Source organism: Rhinatrema bivittatum, chromosome 2 (genome assembly GCF_901001135.1).
Source record: "Rhinatrema bivittatum chromosome 2, aRhiBiv1.1, whole genome shotgun sequence".
NCBI classification, from domain to species: domain Eukaryota; kingdom Metazoa; phylum Chordata; class Amphibia; order Gymnophiona; family Rhinatrematidae; genus Rhinatrema; species Rhinatrema bivittatum.
The window spans coordinates 69,684,755-69,702,190 of NC_042616.1; the positions used below are offsets into that span (position 1 = coordinate 69,684,755).

The window sequence follows — 17,436 nt, forward strand, 5'->3', positions numbered from 1 at the left end:
GTAAGTTGCTTACCTAAACGTTGTTCTCTCTAGATAGCAGATGAATTAGGCATGTTAAATACCCACCCGCCTCCCTGGAAAATCAACTAATTAGCTAGACTTAGCTCTAAAATCAACTGAGGGGGCTTACGAGACAACACTCGTGGGAATTCCCGCAAATGCTTAATAGAGAGATAGCTCTATGAGCTTATAGAGGAGGTCTGTTCGGTGCCATCACCCACATGTTATGGCTAATTCATCCAGCTGTCTACAGAGAACACAGTTTATGATAAACAAACCTGCTTTATTATTCTCCTAAGAAAAAGAAATATATTCTAGATATTTTCAGCAGATTTTCCCATTTTTAATCCATCCTTCCTCCCACATCCCATCCAGTGACATTTTGGTAGAGGAGTAGCATGACACCCTTTCATCATAACAATTATGAGAATGGTCTTGTTACCAGTTTTGCTTTGTAGCACAATGGTATGTTACTGGCATATATGTGTGCTCATTACCAGGGTGATTTTCAAAGCATTTAAACTGGGTTACTCAGTTTGTCTGAAAACCATCCTCCCTCAATGCTGCTGAAAGTCTGCATTACATTGCCTCACGATGCTCCTACTTTTACCTGCCTTGAGGGGGGGGGGGGGGGGGGTCGTGTTTAGGTCATAAGAAAATTGGTTCTTCCCTGCTAATTTTCATTCCTGTAGTACCACAGATCAGTCCAGACAGTGGGTTGAGCCTCCTGTCCAGCAGATAGAGACAGAGAAAAACTGACAGGGTATCCTATATCAGGACAGTGCCTCCCCTGCATCCCTTCAGTATAAACGTTATCAAAGCAGACAAACAGATGGTGAACCAGTAAAAGATCAAGCAAGTAAACAACTGTAACTGTCAAATTGAAAACCAGGAAATTCAAACATGGAGGAAAATGCTCTTACATAGCTAGTAATGTAGCAGATACTTCCGGTGCCTCATAGCTCATATAGTAAGGAGCCATTTCCTAAAAAACCTGTGAATAAAAACTTTGAGCGGATAATTACAGAATAGTAGTCAGGGCAGGAGTCTGGACTGATCCGTGGTACTACAGGAACGAAAATTAGCAGGTAAGAACCAATTTTCCTTTCCCTGTACGTACCCGGATCAGTCCAGACAGTGGGATGTACCAAAGCTTCCCTAAGTAGGGTGGGACCTAGACAGTCCCACTTGAAGTACCTGCCTTCCAAAGGAGTCAAACACTGGCGCCTATACATCAAGACGATAATGAAGAGCAAAAGTATGCAAAGACTTCCAAGTAGCCGCCCTGCAGATTTCTTGCGGAGAGACCGACTGACTCTCCGCCCAAGAAGTAGCCTGTGAGCGCAAGGAATGGGTCTTTAAGCCCTCTGGAACTGTCCGGCCCCGACAGATATACGCCTCCTTTAGCCATCAAGCAATCGTAGTCTTAGAAGCCTTGTTTCCCTTATTTGGACCGCTCCATAAGACAAAGAGATGATCAGAGACTCGAAATTCATTTGTAACCTGTAAGTATTTCAGTAGTACTCTCTTCACATCAAGGCGCCATAGGTCACCGCCAGGCGTACTCGCAATGTCTTCTGAAGAAAAAGCATGAAGCTCCAAGTGACTGATTGATGTGAAAAGAGGACACGACCTTTGGTAAAAAGGAGGGTACCGTTTTGAGGGAGCCACCTGAATCAGAAAAGTGTCAAAAAGGCTCCCTACAAGACAAGGCTTGGAGCTCATACACTCTCCTGGATGAGCAAATAGAGACTAGAAAGACCGTCTTAAGGGTTAGGTCCTTAAGCATAGCCCGCCGGAGGGACTCGAAAGGCGCCTCGCAAAGAACCCAAAGCACCAAATTAAGGCTCCAAGAAGAACAAGTAGCCCACAGGCGGATTCAAATGCTTGGCCCCTTTGAGGAAACGAATGACATCCGGATGGGCCGCCACCGCGTAACCTCAATACTACCTAAGAGGGAACCGAGAGCCTAAACCTGCACCCACAAGGAATTGAAAGACAAGCCTTTGGAGAGACCATCCTGTAGGAAGGAGAGGACCTGGGATACCGGGGCCTTTTACACCGAGACTCCGGACGCGGAACACACATTCTCAAACACTCTCCATACCCGAACGTAAGCGAGAGAGGTAGAAGTCTTAAGATCCCGCAACAGAGTGGATATAACCTCCTCCTTATACCCCTTCTTCCTCAGATGTCGCCGCTCAAAAGCCAGGCCGCTAGACAAAAGCGATCCGCCTGATCAAAAAATACTGGACCTTGGCGGAGCAGGTTTGGGAGATGACCGAGGCGAAGAGAACCGTCTGTTGCGAGGTTCACCAGATCCGCCTACCACGGTCTCTGGGGCCACTCTGTGCTACTAGAATGACGGGCCCCCTATGGAGTTCTATCCTTCGGAGTACCTTTCCCATCAGAGGCCAAGGGGGAAACACATAGAGAAGGATGTCTTGAGGCCATGGGAGAACCAGGGCATCCACTCCTTCCAAGCAGTGCTCCTTTCTGCGGTTGAAGAATCTGGGAGCCTTTGCGTTGCTCAGAGTTGCCATCAGGACTAAATGGGGGACCCCACACTTGCGCACAATCAGATCCATCGCCCCATCGGACAATTCCCACTCTCCGGGGTCTAGGCGTTGACGACTGAGGAAGTCGGCTTGATCATTCTCCTGCCCTGCAATGTGAGAGGCTGCCAGCTGATCCAGGTGACGATCCGTCCAAGAGAGCAGTTTGCTGGCTTCTAGGGCCACCGGACGACTTCTGGTGCCCCCGAACATGGAGGTGTTGTCAGAGAGGACTCGCACCACCTTGCGACGGATCAAGGGCAGGAAAGCCTTGAACGCCAGACGGACTGCCCGGGTCTCCAGGCGACTGTTGTGCCACTGGGATTGAACTGGGGACCGATGTCCCTGGGTAGACTTGAGTCTGACACACTGCTCCGCAGCCGGTAAAGCTGGCATCCATCATTACAATCATCCACTGAGGTGTCTGCAGGGGCATCCCTTTCAATAGGTGAGCGAGCGAGAGCCACCACTGCATGCTGGCGATGGTCACATGGGAGAGCGGCAGTGTTGGAAATTCCTCCGAGACTGCTTCCAGTGGGACAGCAAAGCTTTCTGTAAAGAACACATATGTGCAAAAGCCCAAGGAACCAAATCTATAGTTGAAGCCATAGAACCCATAACCTGGAGATAGTCCCAGGCCATGGGAACTGATAGAGATAACAGATGTTGAACTTGATCCATAAGCTTGAGCACATGAGCCTCAGGGAACAACACTTTGCCCACGCAGGTGTCGAAGCGCGCTCCTAAGAATTCGAGTACTGGAGAGGGCTTGAGGTTGCTCTTGGAAAAACTGATTATCCACCCAAGGGAGGTGAGGACCGACAAGACCCGGTTGACTGCTGCCACGTACAGGTCCTCCGACTTTGCCCGAATGAGCCAGTAGTCCAGGTATGGATGGACTAGGACTTCCTCCCGCCGGAGGAAGGCCGCCACTACCACCATGACCTTGGTAAACGTGCGTGGAGCGGTGACAAGGCCAAACGGGAGCGCCCGAAACTGATGCAGGAGTTGCATCAGCATGGGGTGGAATGGAAAGGTATGTGGCAGAGCCCTCAGTCCCGCCGGGACTGGGTTCACAGTACATGAAGTAGAGGCGGTGGTGGGTTCTTCCGGCAGCACCTCTATACCAAGCTCATCAAAGACAAAAGGAATGAGCGGATCAAGCGCCTCCTTTTGGAATAGCCTGAGGACCCTCGGATTGTCCCCATCAACCGGTGGGTTCGGAAGTGATAAATCTGTGTCCGGGTCCGGATCTGGTAAAGGAGAGGGCAGAGGAGGAGGAGGGTCAGAAGGATCCGGTATGCCCGGTACGGTCCTGACCCTCTTGGTACCGGGCATATCCAGGGTCCTAGGGCCCTGCCCGGTGGTGACACGAGGGATTTTTGCCAGGGGGGGCCTGGGGAGATTTGTGTATTAACAAGACAAATTCCATTGAAAAACGGTGGTGCACCTTCCTGGGCCCAGGAGGGGGGGCCTCGGAGGGGGGGGGGGGTCAGGGACTGCACCGGGGAGTTCGTAGGACTTAATTCTGGTGGATAAGTATTGAAAACTGGCTCTCTATCCCCCACAGGTCCTGGATTCGCAGGGAGATCCGAGGACAAAATGGCTACCGTTCCCGCGGATTTTTGAGAGGGCAGTGGCTTTGTGATCCGCTTTACCGCCCAACCTCGGACTGCCAATCGTGTCGCTGCCTCGGAGGGGCCCTCCGCGCCGGGCAGACAGAAGGAGCACAGCCTGTTGTGGGAGAGCCGTGATGTAGGCTCCCCGCAGGCTAAACAAGCCGCTGAACGCGGCATCAGTGCAGGAGAAAACCACGCGGTTATAAAACAAATCAAGAAATATAAAATCATCAGCAGTAAAACTGTACTAACAAAAAGAACATATTTCGAAACAGCTGATGAGTGGAATATCCAATAATTAAAAACTCATATAAAAAATTTCCAGATACCAACAAAATATTTCAAAATAGCAGACACAAAGACCCAGTAATGAAAAATAATAAGGATACAAAAAATGTTTTGCTCTGCATACCTGGGAACGTTTGATATCCAGGTGTCCTGAGATTGTTCTGAATTAGCAGGAGGTGGGGTGGTTTGCTTGGAACTTTCTCCTCTCTGTCACATACCAGCGCTCTCTCTCACACTGGCTCTCAATTACACACCTATACACACATGCTCTCAGTCACTCACATATACACATGCTTTTTCTCTCTCACTTATATAGGCTCTTAATTACACATTTACACACATGCTGTCTATCTTTTCACACTTACACACACACACACACAGGCTTTCAATCACATAAATACATGCTGTCTTTTTCTCTCACACACAGACTCTCATTCACATGCTTACAAACATGCTCTCTCTCTTTCTCTCATTTACACACAGGCTCTCAATCACATACTCACATGCTCCATCACCTAAACCAGCTCTCAATCACACACAGACACACATGATCTCTCTCTTACTTATACACACAGGCTCTTAATCATACATGATTTCTCTCACACACAAAGGATCTCAATCATACACACATACTCTTTCACACAAACAGGTTTTCAATCACAAACTTACACATACAGGTTCCCAATCGTAAACTTACATTCATGCTCTCTCTCTCACAGGCAGGCTCTCAATCACAGACATACTCTCTTTCACATATACAGGCTCTCAATCATTCACATACATGCAATCTCTCACTCACACACACAGGATCTCAAACACACATACTTGCTCGCTCATTCACTCACTCTCTCTCTCCCCCACCCCCACCCCGGGAACTCGCGGCAGCAGCAGCCTCCTCCCAACGCTAACCTCCTTCATTTTCAGCCCTTGCGGAAGAGGAGTCCCATCGGCCGCGGTTGAAGCTCTTCTTTATTTTCCTCCGAGCCGCGCTGCACAGTCTTCTTTTCGTCGGACCGACGCTGACCACACTAGCGTGGTCTCTTCTTCCCGCGCACGCACCCGATGCTCACCATTTCCTCTTCCGGGCCGCGGGGGAGGGGGCGGGAAGAAGAGAGCATGCCGGTGCCGCCGACTCCAGCTATTCTGCTGCGTTCCGCCCGGGCTGACAGCATTTTAAGCCCGGGCGGATGAGGACCGGGGAGCAGCTGGGTCAGCGGGGGACTGGAAAGTGTGGCGACACACTGATTTAGTAGATTTGTCTGTGAGCCAGATGCAGCCATCAAAAGAGCCATATCTGGCTCGCGAGCCATGGGTTCCCGACCCCTGTGAAATGGGATACCCTTTCAGTTTTTCTCTGTCTCCATCTGCTGGACAGCAGGCTCAACCCACTGTCGTCTGATCCGGGTACGTACAGGGAAAGACGGTATTTTCAAAGCTTCAACAATGCTTTTCGAGCCAAAATCTACCCGCAAGAAAACGCAGATGCAAGTGACTTGCTTGTACTTTGTCCCGGCGATAATTTTCAAAGGGAACTTTGCTTGCGCATTCCCTTTGAGAACTGGGGCAAAACCCGCAGGGTAAAGAGAATGTGCAAATTTTGTCCTGATACAGAAAGTTTGAAAATTGCATCCCCTTCCTTTACATGTATCAGTGTGATATCTGCATGGGTAGAGGAAGGCAGGTATGGGGGGGGGGGGGGTGGATATCTGATAAGGATCAGTGTAGTAACCCCCTGATATATTCAGAATTCATAATGGTGTGAGCAGCTGTGTAGGAGGAACTTTCTAAAGCTTCAAATATGTAACTCAGGAGTAAAATCTAAATTGGAATGAAAAAGGGTAACACTAATGGTTTTGTTTTGCTGCATGCTGAATTATCTAAAGTACTTTGTTTTCTAGTGCTGCTGCTTTAAGTGTGTATGGTACTGTTGTTGCCCAGTCATGATAGGGCTGTGGCAGTCAACTCACATGATGAAAGCTGTTATGCCAACAGCCCAAATGTCAGTTTGTGGAATGGCCCCTTGCTCTTCCAGGAGTTCAGGAGCTGTAAGAAATGAAAACATGCATTATTTTTTACCATGAACATCAGCAATGCTACCTTGTCTAAAGACCGTTTTTTTTAAAGCTGAGGTGCACACTGAACCCACTTTGCCTACCTGTAGATACATGTGAATATAAATCTCCACAAAACAGTTACAATCTAGAAATTTTTTTAATCCTCCTGTTTTTTTGACAATGGTCATTCCACTATTGCATTCCTAATAATTCCCATCCTCCAACACACACATAAATGCACATACACACTATTCATATTTTATTTAGATTTTTTTATATTCCGCTTTTCATACTTTTTTCAGCACTTCAAAGCAGATTACATTCAGGTACTGTAGGTATTTCCCTATCCCCAGAGGGCTTACAATCTAAGGGGTTATTTTCCAAGCCGCGTTAGGGCCTTATCACAGCGGTAAGATTTAAATTAGGGGGAAGGGAGGAGTCGGGGCGGAGTTAGGGAGGGAATTATGGAAATTGGCGGCAGCACCACTGCCAGCGATAATGTTTCAAACATTGTCGCCGACAATAGCACGGGGAATAGCACCACCTTTTACGGTAGCACTATGCCTGTGATAGCCTGAAGCCGGCCGCACTGTGGCTGGCGAAACCACACCGCTGTGGTGCGGCAGGCTGCAGGCTATCGCCGTACTGCTCCCTGCTTCACCCCCCCCGCCCCCCTATAGCGCAGGGTTCATCATTCCACATGGAATGAAGAATCCTGGCCTAAGTTTGTAACTGAGGCAATGGAGGGTAAAGTGACTTGCCCAAGGTCACAAGGAGCAACAGTGGGTCTTGAATGCTGGTCTCCTGGTTCAAAGCCCATTGCTCTAACCACTAGGCTACTCCTCCACTCTATTCCAGAATCAGCCGAAATGCTGAGAAGGGACCATACTCGGCTCATAGCTCAGCTCCTACATTTGTATCTAAGCCAAAAAGGCCAAGAGCAACAAACCAGTATATTCAATCTGACACACTGACCATGTACTTATAACAGAGATACTCACCCATAGTTTCCAAGAAGTCCCGGAACCTGTCTACGGTGATGACTTTGTCTTGAGTATAAATCTGTGCACTGCCGAAGTCTAAGATTTTGAGCAGCTTGTGCTCGGTAATTATGGTGTTCTCAGACCTCAGGTCCAGATGAAGGATCTGGTTTGCATGGAGGAATTCCACAGCGCTGAGCATCTGCCACAGATAATCTCTGACCTCCAGCTCTGAATAGGATGCCCTGAATAGAAACAGATTGATTAGCTCATCCTCTTTCAGAAGAAGACAAAACATTTTTTTCCATGGCCTGTCTTCTAACAAATTCCTTTGCACTGATGCATTTCAGCTAAAGAGTAAGAGTGCTCTGTTTCCCGTACCAAGTCTCCTTTCTAAGATCTATTAAATTGTGGCAAAATCACATTTTACATATATATACACACATACACACACACACAGGGAAATGACGTGATAACACCAACTTCATTTCTGAATGTTTTCAAAAGGATTATGAAAGAACAAAGCTATTGTTATTGTTAGAACTCTGTTATAGACAGTGCTGTATGAAGGCATATGTTAACTAAGCTACAGCTTAGGGCCTTGCAATTCGAGGGACCTATGGAAAGAAAACTTGACTCCATTTCAAATTTTATCAGAATTGGTTGATAAATTCATCCATTCATTTATGAAATTTTTAACCCACTTGTTCATAAACTAATGCTCTAAGTGAGAAACAATTTACAATATTACATTTATATTTAATACAAATAGACAACACAGTGTCATCAGAATGGGACCCATCCATTTACCCATTATAAAGGAGATATGGGAATAAAGAAGATTGGCTCTAGATACAGATATTTTCATTCAAATATGACAAAAATTGGACATATCTGGCTAGACAAATACCCTTATCCTCTACTAATTATTCATTATTTGTGTATTGTTTTTTTAGACCGTTTATCCAGCCAATAGCTCTAGGCAGAGTAAAATACATTCAACATAAAATATAATCAGTGAAAACAAACAATACATAAAATATAACAAAAAAATTAAGAAAATGAATTGTAAAATTCAATGCAAATATGAACAATAAATTAAAAGTGATATTATCAGACCTAATAGTGCAATTAATATCCAGCAGAAGGAAGTTGGCATAAAACAAATTAAGATCAGTTAACAGCAGAGAAAAAAGTCACGTTTTGCATAGTTTCCAAAAGCTTAAATAGTCCCCCACTATCCACAATTCCTATGGAATGGAATTCCACAGAAAAGAAAAGGTCTTTTTTTTGTTTCATTAGTGACAGGGGAGAGGACAGGGCTGAGAAATAAATAATTGTACCGGTAAAGCTAATATTTCTAGGAGTAAGTCTGACATAGGTCTCTTAAGGAAGCATTTGGTTGGCCAGCTGCTAGTGGTAAAATTCTGACACTGTCTTCATAACTTATTCAAACAAACAAATAATCTCACTGCTGATAAAATTGGAAACTGTAGTGTTGTGAAATAAATGCTTTTTACCCCTGGAAATCTCTTTGAGACTTGCCCCTTGCAGTATGGTAAGAGAGTGCAAATTAAGAAATGTGACAGAATGAAAGGGTGTGAAGTTCAAGTCCCTAAAAGAGAGCGAGGGGAGGAAAGCAAAGCAGTAGGAAATGTTAGAAAACATGTAGTTGAGAAACTAAAGGTAATGACTTCAGTTGTTATGTGAAGTAGGTTTAGATAGAAAGGGCATAGGGAAAGAAAAGGGGGAAGCAGTAGATTATAGCTACTAGTCGAAAATGTAGAATCATTTAATCCAGCCTGCCTCCATTCATCATGCACGCCCACATAAAAATAAAAAAACAATATAACAAAAGCAGATAAAACAGAATGTAATCTTACCCTTCAGCCAAACAATGCAGCAGCTGCTGCCCCTCACACAGCTCTAGGATCAGTACCAGATGCCGGGGGCTCACATAGGCTCCATGCAACTGTACAATATTGGTGTGATGGAGTTTCTTCAAGATTTGATACTCTGTGAGGGTAGATTGCTTATTTTCTGGTCTATAGGGAATAATTTTAATAACAAGCAACCTTCCACTTGACTTCTCTCTACATTGCCTTACGACACTGAAACGGCCTCTGTGGAAATAAAAAATGAAAGAACAAATTCAAAGCCTAAATGTCTTGTGGTAGTGTAAGGGTGCTTTGAGAAGGTTTTCTGTGAGGCCAGACTAGTTTGGTGATGGTGAAGAAATAAAGATAATTACCACACAATGAGATTGCACTGATCAGATTTGTAAAAATAGCCAAGGCTGCCAAAATGCTATAAAAGTACATTAAAGGTCAGCATTAAGTTTTGTTTCTATGATTGAGTAAAATATGTACAGTAACATTTCTCAGACTTTATTTCCTACATTGTGCTTTAGTTCTATCTTTCTTATGCATAACAATTATTGTATTTTCCACGTTTTCTTAAAGGAAATTAGTAGAATAGATTTGGGCTGGAGAAGAAAAATTGTCAGGAAGAATATTAATCTCAAAAGATGAGAGACACAAAGACAAAGGAAAAACCTGAAATGGATTTATTTTCCAACTTGCTAAGCACAGAAAATGACAAAACAGATAAGTCATAGATACTGTGCAAAAAATACATATACCGGACGCAGAAAAATGAGAAAGAATATTTTTATTTTATTTATTTATAGATTCTTTTATACCGTGGTACGTATAGTTATACATCACCTCTGTGTACAGTGAAACAGTAAATTAGCAACAGGCTTTACATATAACAGTATAAATATTAGAACATTTAACAGCAACAGGCTTTACAAAAATAACGGGTTTCATAGGTAATATGCTACCTTCATTAAATATATTAACCATAAAATATTCATATTTTTACAGAATATATTTTTACAGAATATCATCCTAAATACATAGTTTTTCTTCTTGCACAAGCCAACACATACAAGAAGCACTCCTTTAAACATACCCCTCTTTTCCTATTAAGCAACAGAAGTGTAGGTTTTGCTAGCGCTGACACATGAAGAAGAAAGGTGGAGAGCTACATAAAAGTAGATTAGTTATTGTTGTCTATTTAATATTTATGTTCTTATGTTCAGAAACCCTGTTTTATGTAACGCCTGTTTAATGTAACGCCTTAGCCGCGACAGTTTTGTTCTATGGAAACCGACTTGACTTGATATTTGTATCGAGAATGTCGGTATATAAAAATCCTAAATAAATAAGTAAATAAATACATTGAACCAGCCAACAAGGTTCCATTAACCCTGCCTCTGTGCAGCAAGCTTATCATGAACTTACGGGAGGAAGAATCAGGACTCCAAAGGACAATTAAACATAAAATTGGATCACTCATGCATTATCCAAGATTTAAACTTATGGTTAAACCCTGAGAAAACAAACAGACAATTAGTCTCAAGCATACATTCACACTGGAGTTCCAAAACACTAACACTGACCTGAGAAACTTAATATTTTGCTTGTCTCATTATTACTATGGAGATTTCCTTCCCAGGGATTTGAACCCTGAGGATTACTCAATCATGTCATATCCAAAAGTTAACTGTCACTGATTAACCCTGCAATGGAACCACCAAAGTCATGTATATCGACCTTACACTCACTCTGAATCTACTAGGGGAGGCTTCCAGTACCTGGGTGTCTGCCCTATGTATCTGGGGATAAACCTAAAATTCCTAAAATCTAAAAGTCAAATTTGACTCTTTGCTGTTGGCATGATGAAAAATGCCCAAATCAGTGGGTTTCCTTACATGGGGAAAGGGGGTTACAGAGTACTCCCCGTGAAAAGGAAAAGGAAAGGTCCTTTTACTCACCAAATGGGGATGCCATGCTTGCCACGCCCCCTCCCCCTTCTCAAAGTCCCATCTGGGTTGCCAAAAAATGTTGGAAGTGCTAGTAAACACTGAATACCAACAGCCAGTAAGAGAAAAATTGTTAGTCTTTTATTATATGATATCTCATATTAGAAGTATATTGCAGCTAGTGTAGCTGGATTTAAAAAAAGGTTTGGATAAGTTCTTGGAGGAGAAGTCCATTACCTGCTATTAGTCAAGTTGACTTAGAAAATGACCACTGCTATTAATAGCATCAGTAGCATGGAATAGACTTAGATTTTGGGTACTTGCCAGGTACTTGTAGCCTGGATTGGCCACTATTGGAAACAGGATGCTAGGCTTGATGGATCCTTGGTCTGACCCAATATGGCAATTTCTTATGTTCTAGACTATGTAAAGTAAACCCCTAGTTCAGTTTTTCTGAGCCATTCCACTCAGTTAAATACGTCACTGCTTCTAATCTACTCTCGAACAATGGAACCTCCCTCCCCCCCTGATTACCGGAACGGCATGGATACCTCCTCTAATATGTGGACTAACACTAGTCTGAAATTTTGTTATGTCTCCCTTTAACTTAATCTAAGTTGATGCCCTCTTCGGGCCTTTTTTCTTCCAGCTACCTAAGCCTCCAAGTTCACGGTCCTCGTTTAATGTAACTTTTGTTTCCTTTATCTCAGTTTACCTCTGTTCGATGTAAATCGACCTGATATGGTATTTAACCATGAAGGTTGGTATAGAAAAATGTTAAATAAAATAAATAAATAAACGTACACACCAATGTGTTAATTTGTTTGCATAACATTTTCCAATTGGTTGGCATTAGAATTTTATTTTATATATGCTAAGACTAGATTCTTATAAGTCATATGGAGGTCCGTATTCAGACACAGTCTGGCTAACAAAGTTATCAGGATAAATGTATACATCTAACTTTGGAGGCATATTCAATAGTGAAACTGTACTATTGAATATAGTTGGCTATCTTAAAGTTAGCCAGCTAAATCTACCCCCCTAACTTTAGGACAGCTTTTTAGCCTGACCAGACTTAGCCAGCTAAGTCGTCCAGTTAACTCTGAATATTAGTGTTAGTAGGTTAACTTAGCTGGCTAATTCAACTCCTCCCAGTTACACCCTCAAAACTCCCCTAACTTACGGGCTGATTCAGTAAAAACGCGGGAGAGCAGACGAACGCCCGCTCTCCCGGCGCGCGTGATTCAGTATGTAAATTAGGTTGTGCAGTAGAAACGGGCAAAAGGAGGCACTAGGGTCACTAGCGCGTCCCTAGCGCCTCCTTTTGACCCGGAGCAGCGGCTGTCAGCGGGTTTGACAGCCGACGCTCAATTTTGCCGGCGTCGGTTCTCGAACCCGCTGACAGCCACGGGCTCGAAAACCGGACGCCGGCAAAATTGAGCGTCCGGTTTTCGGCCTGACAGCCGCCGGCCCAATTTAAATTTTTTTTCTTTTTTTTTTTACTTTATACACCCTTCGGGACCTCTGACTTAATATCGCTATGATATTAAGTCGGAGGGTGCACAGAAAAGCAGTTTTTACTGCTTTTCTGTGCACTTTCCTGGTGCCAGCAGAAACTAGCGCCTACCTTTGGGTAGGCGCTAATTTCTGAAAGTAAAATGTGCGGCTTGGCTGCACATTTTATTTACTGTATCCCATGGGCATACCTAATAGGGCCATCAACATGCATTTGCATGTTGAGGGCACTATTAGGTGCCGTGGGTTGGACGCGTATTTTCTGCCCCTTACTGAATAAGTGGTAAGGGAAAACGTGTGTGCAAGTGTAGGTTAACAGTGCGCTCTGTTGGAGCGCGCTGTACTGTATTGGCCTGTTAGCCAGCTAGATATATGCCAAAATATTCATTTAACTGGTTAACTTCTGAGTTAACCCCTGGACCGCAGACACGCCCCTGGACCACCCATTTTAGCATTTTAACTTCTGAGTTAACTAGCTAAATGCTTTTGGATATGGACCTCATGATTCCTTGAAATTGAGCCCAGAAGACAGAAATGAAACTTAATGCTGACTTTTAACATACTTTTTAGCATTTCAACAGCCTTAGTTATTCCTAAAAGACTGATCAGTGCAAACTCATTGTTCCATAATTATCTTTATTTCTTCATCTCCACCAAACTAGTCTGGTTTCATAGAAAACCTTCTCAAAGTACCCTTATGGGTAGTATGAGTCAAAATTCCTGCTGGTTTATTCTTTGCTATGAACGGTATCTTGTTTGTGTCTTTAAAGTGTCTGGCACTGTAGAGTGGCATATGCACCCAACTTATAGGGCATCAGTGCATATTTGAACTCTCCAATCTTTGAGGTTGATCATCTTAAAAAGGTTTTGCTGGCCCACCAAAAGTTATGTAAAAGAGCAATTTGAAAACTCAAAAAGGCAAGAAGTTTAACTTTTTTATCCATATATGAGAAAAGATGTGTCTAAAGGATGATGCTTCTTCCTCAGGACATTTCAAAAAAGCATTCGTTTATTTACCATGGGAGCTTTGTATTAAAATGTGACTATGTAGTAAACTCTACTGTGAGTCTGAAATCACAGTATTTATCCCAATCCAGCCCTAGCACCATGGAAGCTAATGAGCTATTTAGCCATTATCCTCCTCTCTACTAAAATGTGTGACTTGGTGTGCAATTTCCTGTTGGGTGATTATCATGGAAAATCTTTTGCCAAGGGAGCCTTGTGTTATAGCCTTCCCATGCCATCCCTGCATAGCATGGACTGTGCTAGCCACTTCCCATGTGTGTGTGGGGTGGGGGGGGGGGTTTGAGTTGAAGAACAATAATTGACAAGGTGTCAGGTCAGCAGGTCTCAAACCAGTGGCTAGAGGGTTTACTCCCACACATGTCTGGTTCCTACCTTTTGATCTCAGTTTTGAAACCATATGTTTGGTGGGCTGGAGAAATCCCAGCTGGGGCATATGTTGCACTCTTATCATCTAGAACTCCTTTGACTTCTGCCATGGCAGATTGCAAAATTGCTAGAAAAAAAGGTAAGGAGGCAGTGAGCAAATATAGAAAAATAAACAACAATTTATTGTTCAAACTGTTCGTGTCCAACTTAAAACATTTTCTGAGCCATATATCCCCTACAGGGAAAGGTTTTATACAATACAAAACCCTGATCAGTCAACTTGACTGACTGGGGATAAGTTGAAGCTCAGTTTAAGTAAGGTTGTATGTAAATATAATATAACATCTAGCATATACAGCCTCTCATGTGAGAAATGGACGACCCAAGGAAAGCCTAGAATTAGGCCCCCGGCTAAGGTTACCAACTGGCTCCAGATTTTCAGGACAGGTTGATCCAGTCCTGGTTTTACCTCACTGCATGCAGGGACTTGTAGTTCTGATTTTCCTAAGGCATGCATTAATCAGTCAGAACTACATGTCCCTGTATGTAATAGGGTAAAACCCGGGCTGGATCAACCTGTCCTGAAAATCTGGAGCCAGTTGGCAATCCTTCCCCCAGCCTTGGTAGATGCAGAGACTTCAATAAGTTCTGCTTGCGAAAACGTTTTTGATGTAGGGAATGGGGGTGGTGGGGTTGGAAGGTTTATGAAAGTAAGAAAATAACCTTCAAAAATCTGAATAACCTGCTCAAGAATTGATTTTACTAATCTATTTCTTTTCATTTTGGAGACTTGGGAATAAATGTCAATGATATTTCAAAGCAAGAGCTTTATTTTTGGTATGCTATGTGCCTACTATTATTATTATTATTGTACTTGTGAAATACTACAGTAAGTTCACAATACAAGTAGACAAACAGAAAAATAAGAAAATCAACGTAAATACCCCATGAGAAATGGAGGAAAGGTAAAAGTGCAGCAGGGTATAAGAAGAATGTAACCACAAAACTGACACACCTTGGCTCATTTAGAGAGTAATCTTCAAACAGCCTGCCTAGACTGAAGTCTGCAGGTACTTGTTTTTACTCGCAGATTTGAGTCAGAATGTTCCAAATGGATTACTATGCATAAATCTGCTTTGAAAATTTGTAGGGGTGCAAGGAACCTAGTGCGGCACACATTCACAAATTTACACCTTCTTGAGAGTGGGAACAAATTTGTGCATGTGAATTTACACACATACTTTGCAAAATCAAACGTATGCGCGTAAATCCTGATCCTGCCCTAACTCTCCCCTTCCTCCCACAGCACGCCTATTTAGCATGTGCGTAAAACTACATACAAAATCAAATTATGCACGGACTTCCAAACAATTACCAGCCAGAGCAATTTTCAAAGAACCACTTACGCACATAAAGCTGAATTTCCTGTGTGTTACGTGCCTATGAAAATTTCCTGCGTAATGGGTGACAAAGATGTATTTAGATATTGGAGAATATAAGTAGGCTATATGACTTACCCTGGCTTCCTTCACCGATCTTGACTTTGGCAGATGCACTGCTGTAAGGTCCCATTCCAGCTTTACTGATACAGGTAATTCTGAAGGAATACACATGACCCTTGGAGAGATTATTAGCACAGTAACAGCAATCCGAGATGTCAGAGGCAAGGGTCTTCCAGTCCCCATCTACAAAGAAGAAGGTTGGAGGAAAGGGGGAGAGGGATGGAAAGGGGGAGATAAGGAGAAAGAAGACGAGGAAGAGAAGAAAACAGTGAGCAAAATATAAGGAGAGTGAAAGGGAAGAGATTAATTGCAATAAAATTGATAGCAATTTTTAGATTTCTTCCTTGTGATCTACTACTACTGGCCATTTTTCTTTATGTTATTAAGGAGGTCATATTTTCTCTTCAGATTTGAGGAGAACACACCTTGCTCATAATCAGAGAGTATGTCATCAAGTCCGGTGGAAAATACAGGATGCCTGTCATGACTGTGAACTCTCGGGCCGTGGTATGGTTGATGCATCCTAGTAGGCAAACTTACTAGGCCCAAGCTGACAGCTGGTGGACACACCCTTACTAGAACTGGAGCTGGAGTTTCACCTGTACCATCCCCATTCCCTGTGAGTTGAGTCTTTGGGTTCCAGGGCTTAGGGTGAGTGTCCCTAAAGAAGCGGTTAGAGAGAGTCTAGGTATGGGCAGGCAGGGAGCAGATGATGTCTGGGCCCAGGGCAAGGGTCAGGGCAGGCAAAGAATAGTGATATCTGATTCAAGGCCAAGGGTTAGGGCAAGCAGCAAGCAAAGTCAAAATCCAAGGGAGAGGTCAGAACCAAGGAATCAAGACCAGACAAGACAGACAGAAATTAGACACTGAGGGATAAGACAGGGCAAGACAGACAAGGCAAGGCAATGGAGGAAAGCAAGAGCATGCACAAGGCAAGGCAAGATAGCAGTATAATGAGACAGGCCCAGGGACAGTACGACTAAGCACAGGGAGTAGCAACACTGCAAGGTAGGAGGATCTGTTGTTGAGGCGTCTAGGGGAGGGAGTGTGTCTGGGGTTTAAATACCCAACCGCGCTGATGTCATCAAGGAGTGTTGAGATGATCTTTCTCCCTGATGAACCCCGAAAGCTGCAGTCAGAGTGAGTGCATGCACCTAGGAAGAAGTGTGGCCCAATGGGCTGAGAGCATTCTGGTAGCATCCTCGCCGCGAGTGGAGTCTAGTGTCGGCCTGTGGGAGTCAGGGTAAGTACGGCCAGTCACAGGATCTTCCCATGGCTGACTGGAATGTTATAGTACCCCTCTCCTAAGTCTCCTCCCATGGCCTCTTGGTTTAGGCTTCTGGGGAAAGCATTGATGACATTCTTTAGTAAGTTAGGGGGCTTGAACACTGGAAGCGGGCTGTTAGATATAGCAGCACTAAAACATACTGAGTACCCTCATCAAAGCCTTTCCTTACAGTATCTAAACATGAAACTAACAGTGATTCAGTGCTGTGATACACAGTTTCGTGGAAAGCCAAACTGTGCATCATGTAAAAAATATTTATTATCTAGAAATTCTTGTAACAGTTTAAAGACTACCTTCTCAATTATCTTGCTGAGCAGGGGGAGCCGTGAGATTGGACGATAGTGGTTTGGATCATTCACATTAGATCCTAATTTTTTCAGAATTGGATGAACCATACCTACCTTAAGCACG

General features: G+C 43.7%; 1 protein-coding gene across 9 annotated transcripts in view; it reads right to left on the bottom strand.

The window, feature by feature from the left end:
- OBSCN (obscurin, cytoskeletal calmodulin and titin-interacting RhoGEF) overlaps positions 1 to 17,436 on the bottom strand; it is a 745,212-nt gene that overhangs the window by 10,888 nt on the left and 716,888 nt on the right. For all 9 annotated transcript variants that reach the window (XM_029588301.1, XM_029588307.1, XM_029588308.1 and 6 more), the window contains 5 exons: positions 15,753 to 15,920; positions 14,242 to 14,362; positions 9,380 to 9,619; positions 7,518 to 7,741; positions 6,430 to 6,505 (listed from right to left, as the gene is read on the bottom strand). In XM_029588301.1, the coding sequence (XP_029444161.1) occupies positions 6,430 to 6,505; positions 7,518 to 7,741; positions 9,380 to 9,619; positions 14,242 to 14,362; positions 15,753 to 15,920 (829 nt within the window). The remainder of the gene's footprint in view (positions 1 to 6,429; positions 6,506 to 7,517; positions 7,742 to 9,379; positions 9,620 to 14,241; positions 14,363 to 15,752; positions 15,921 to 17,436) is intronic.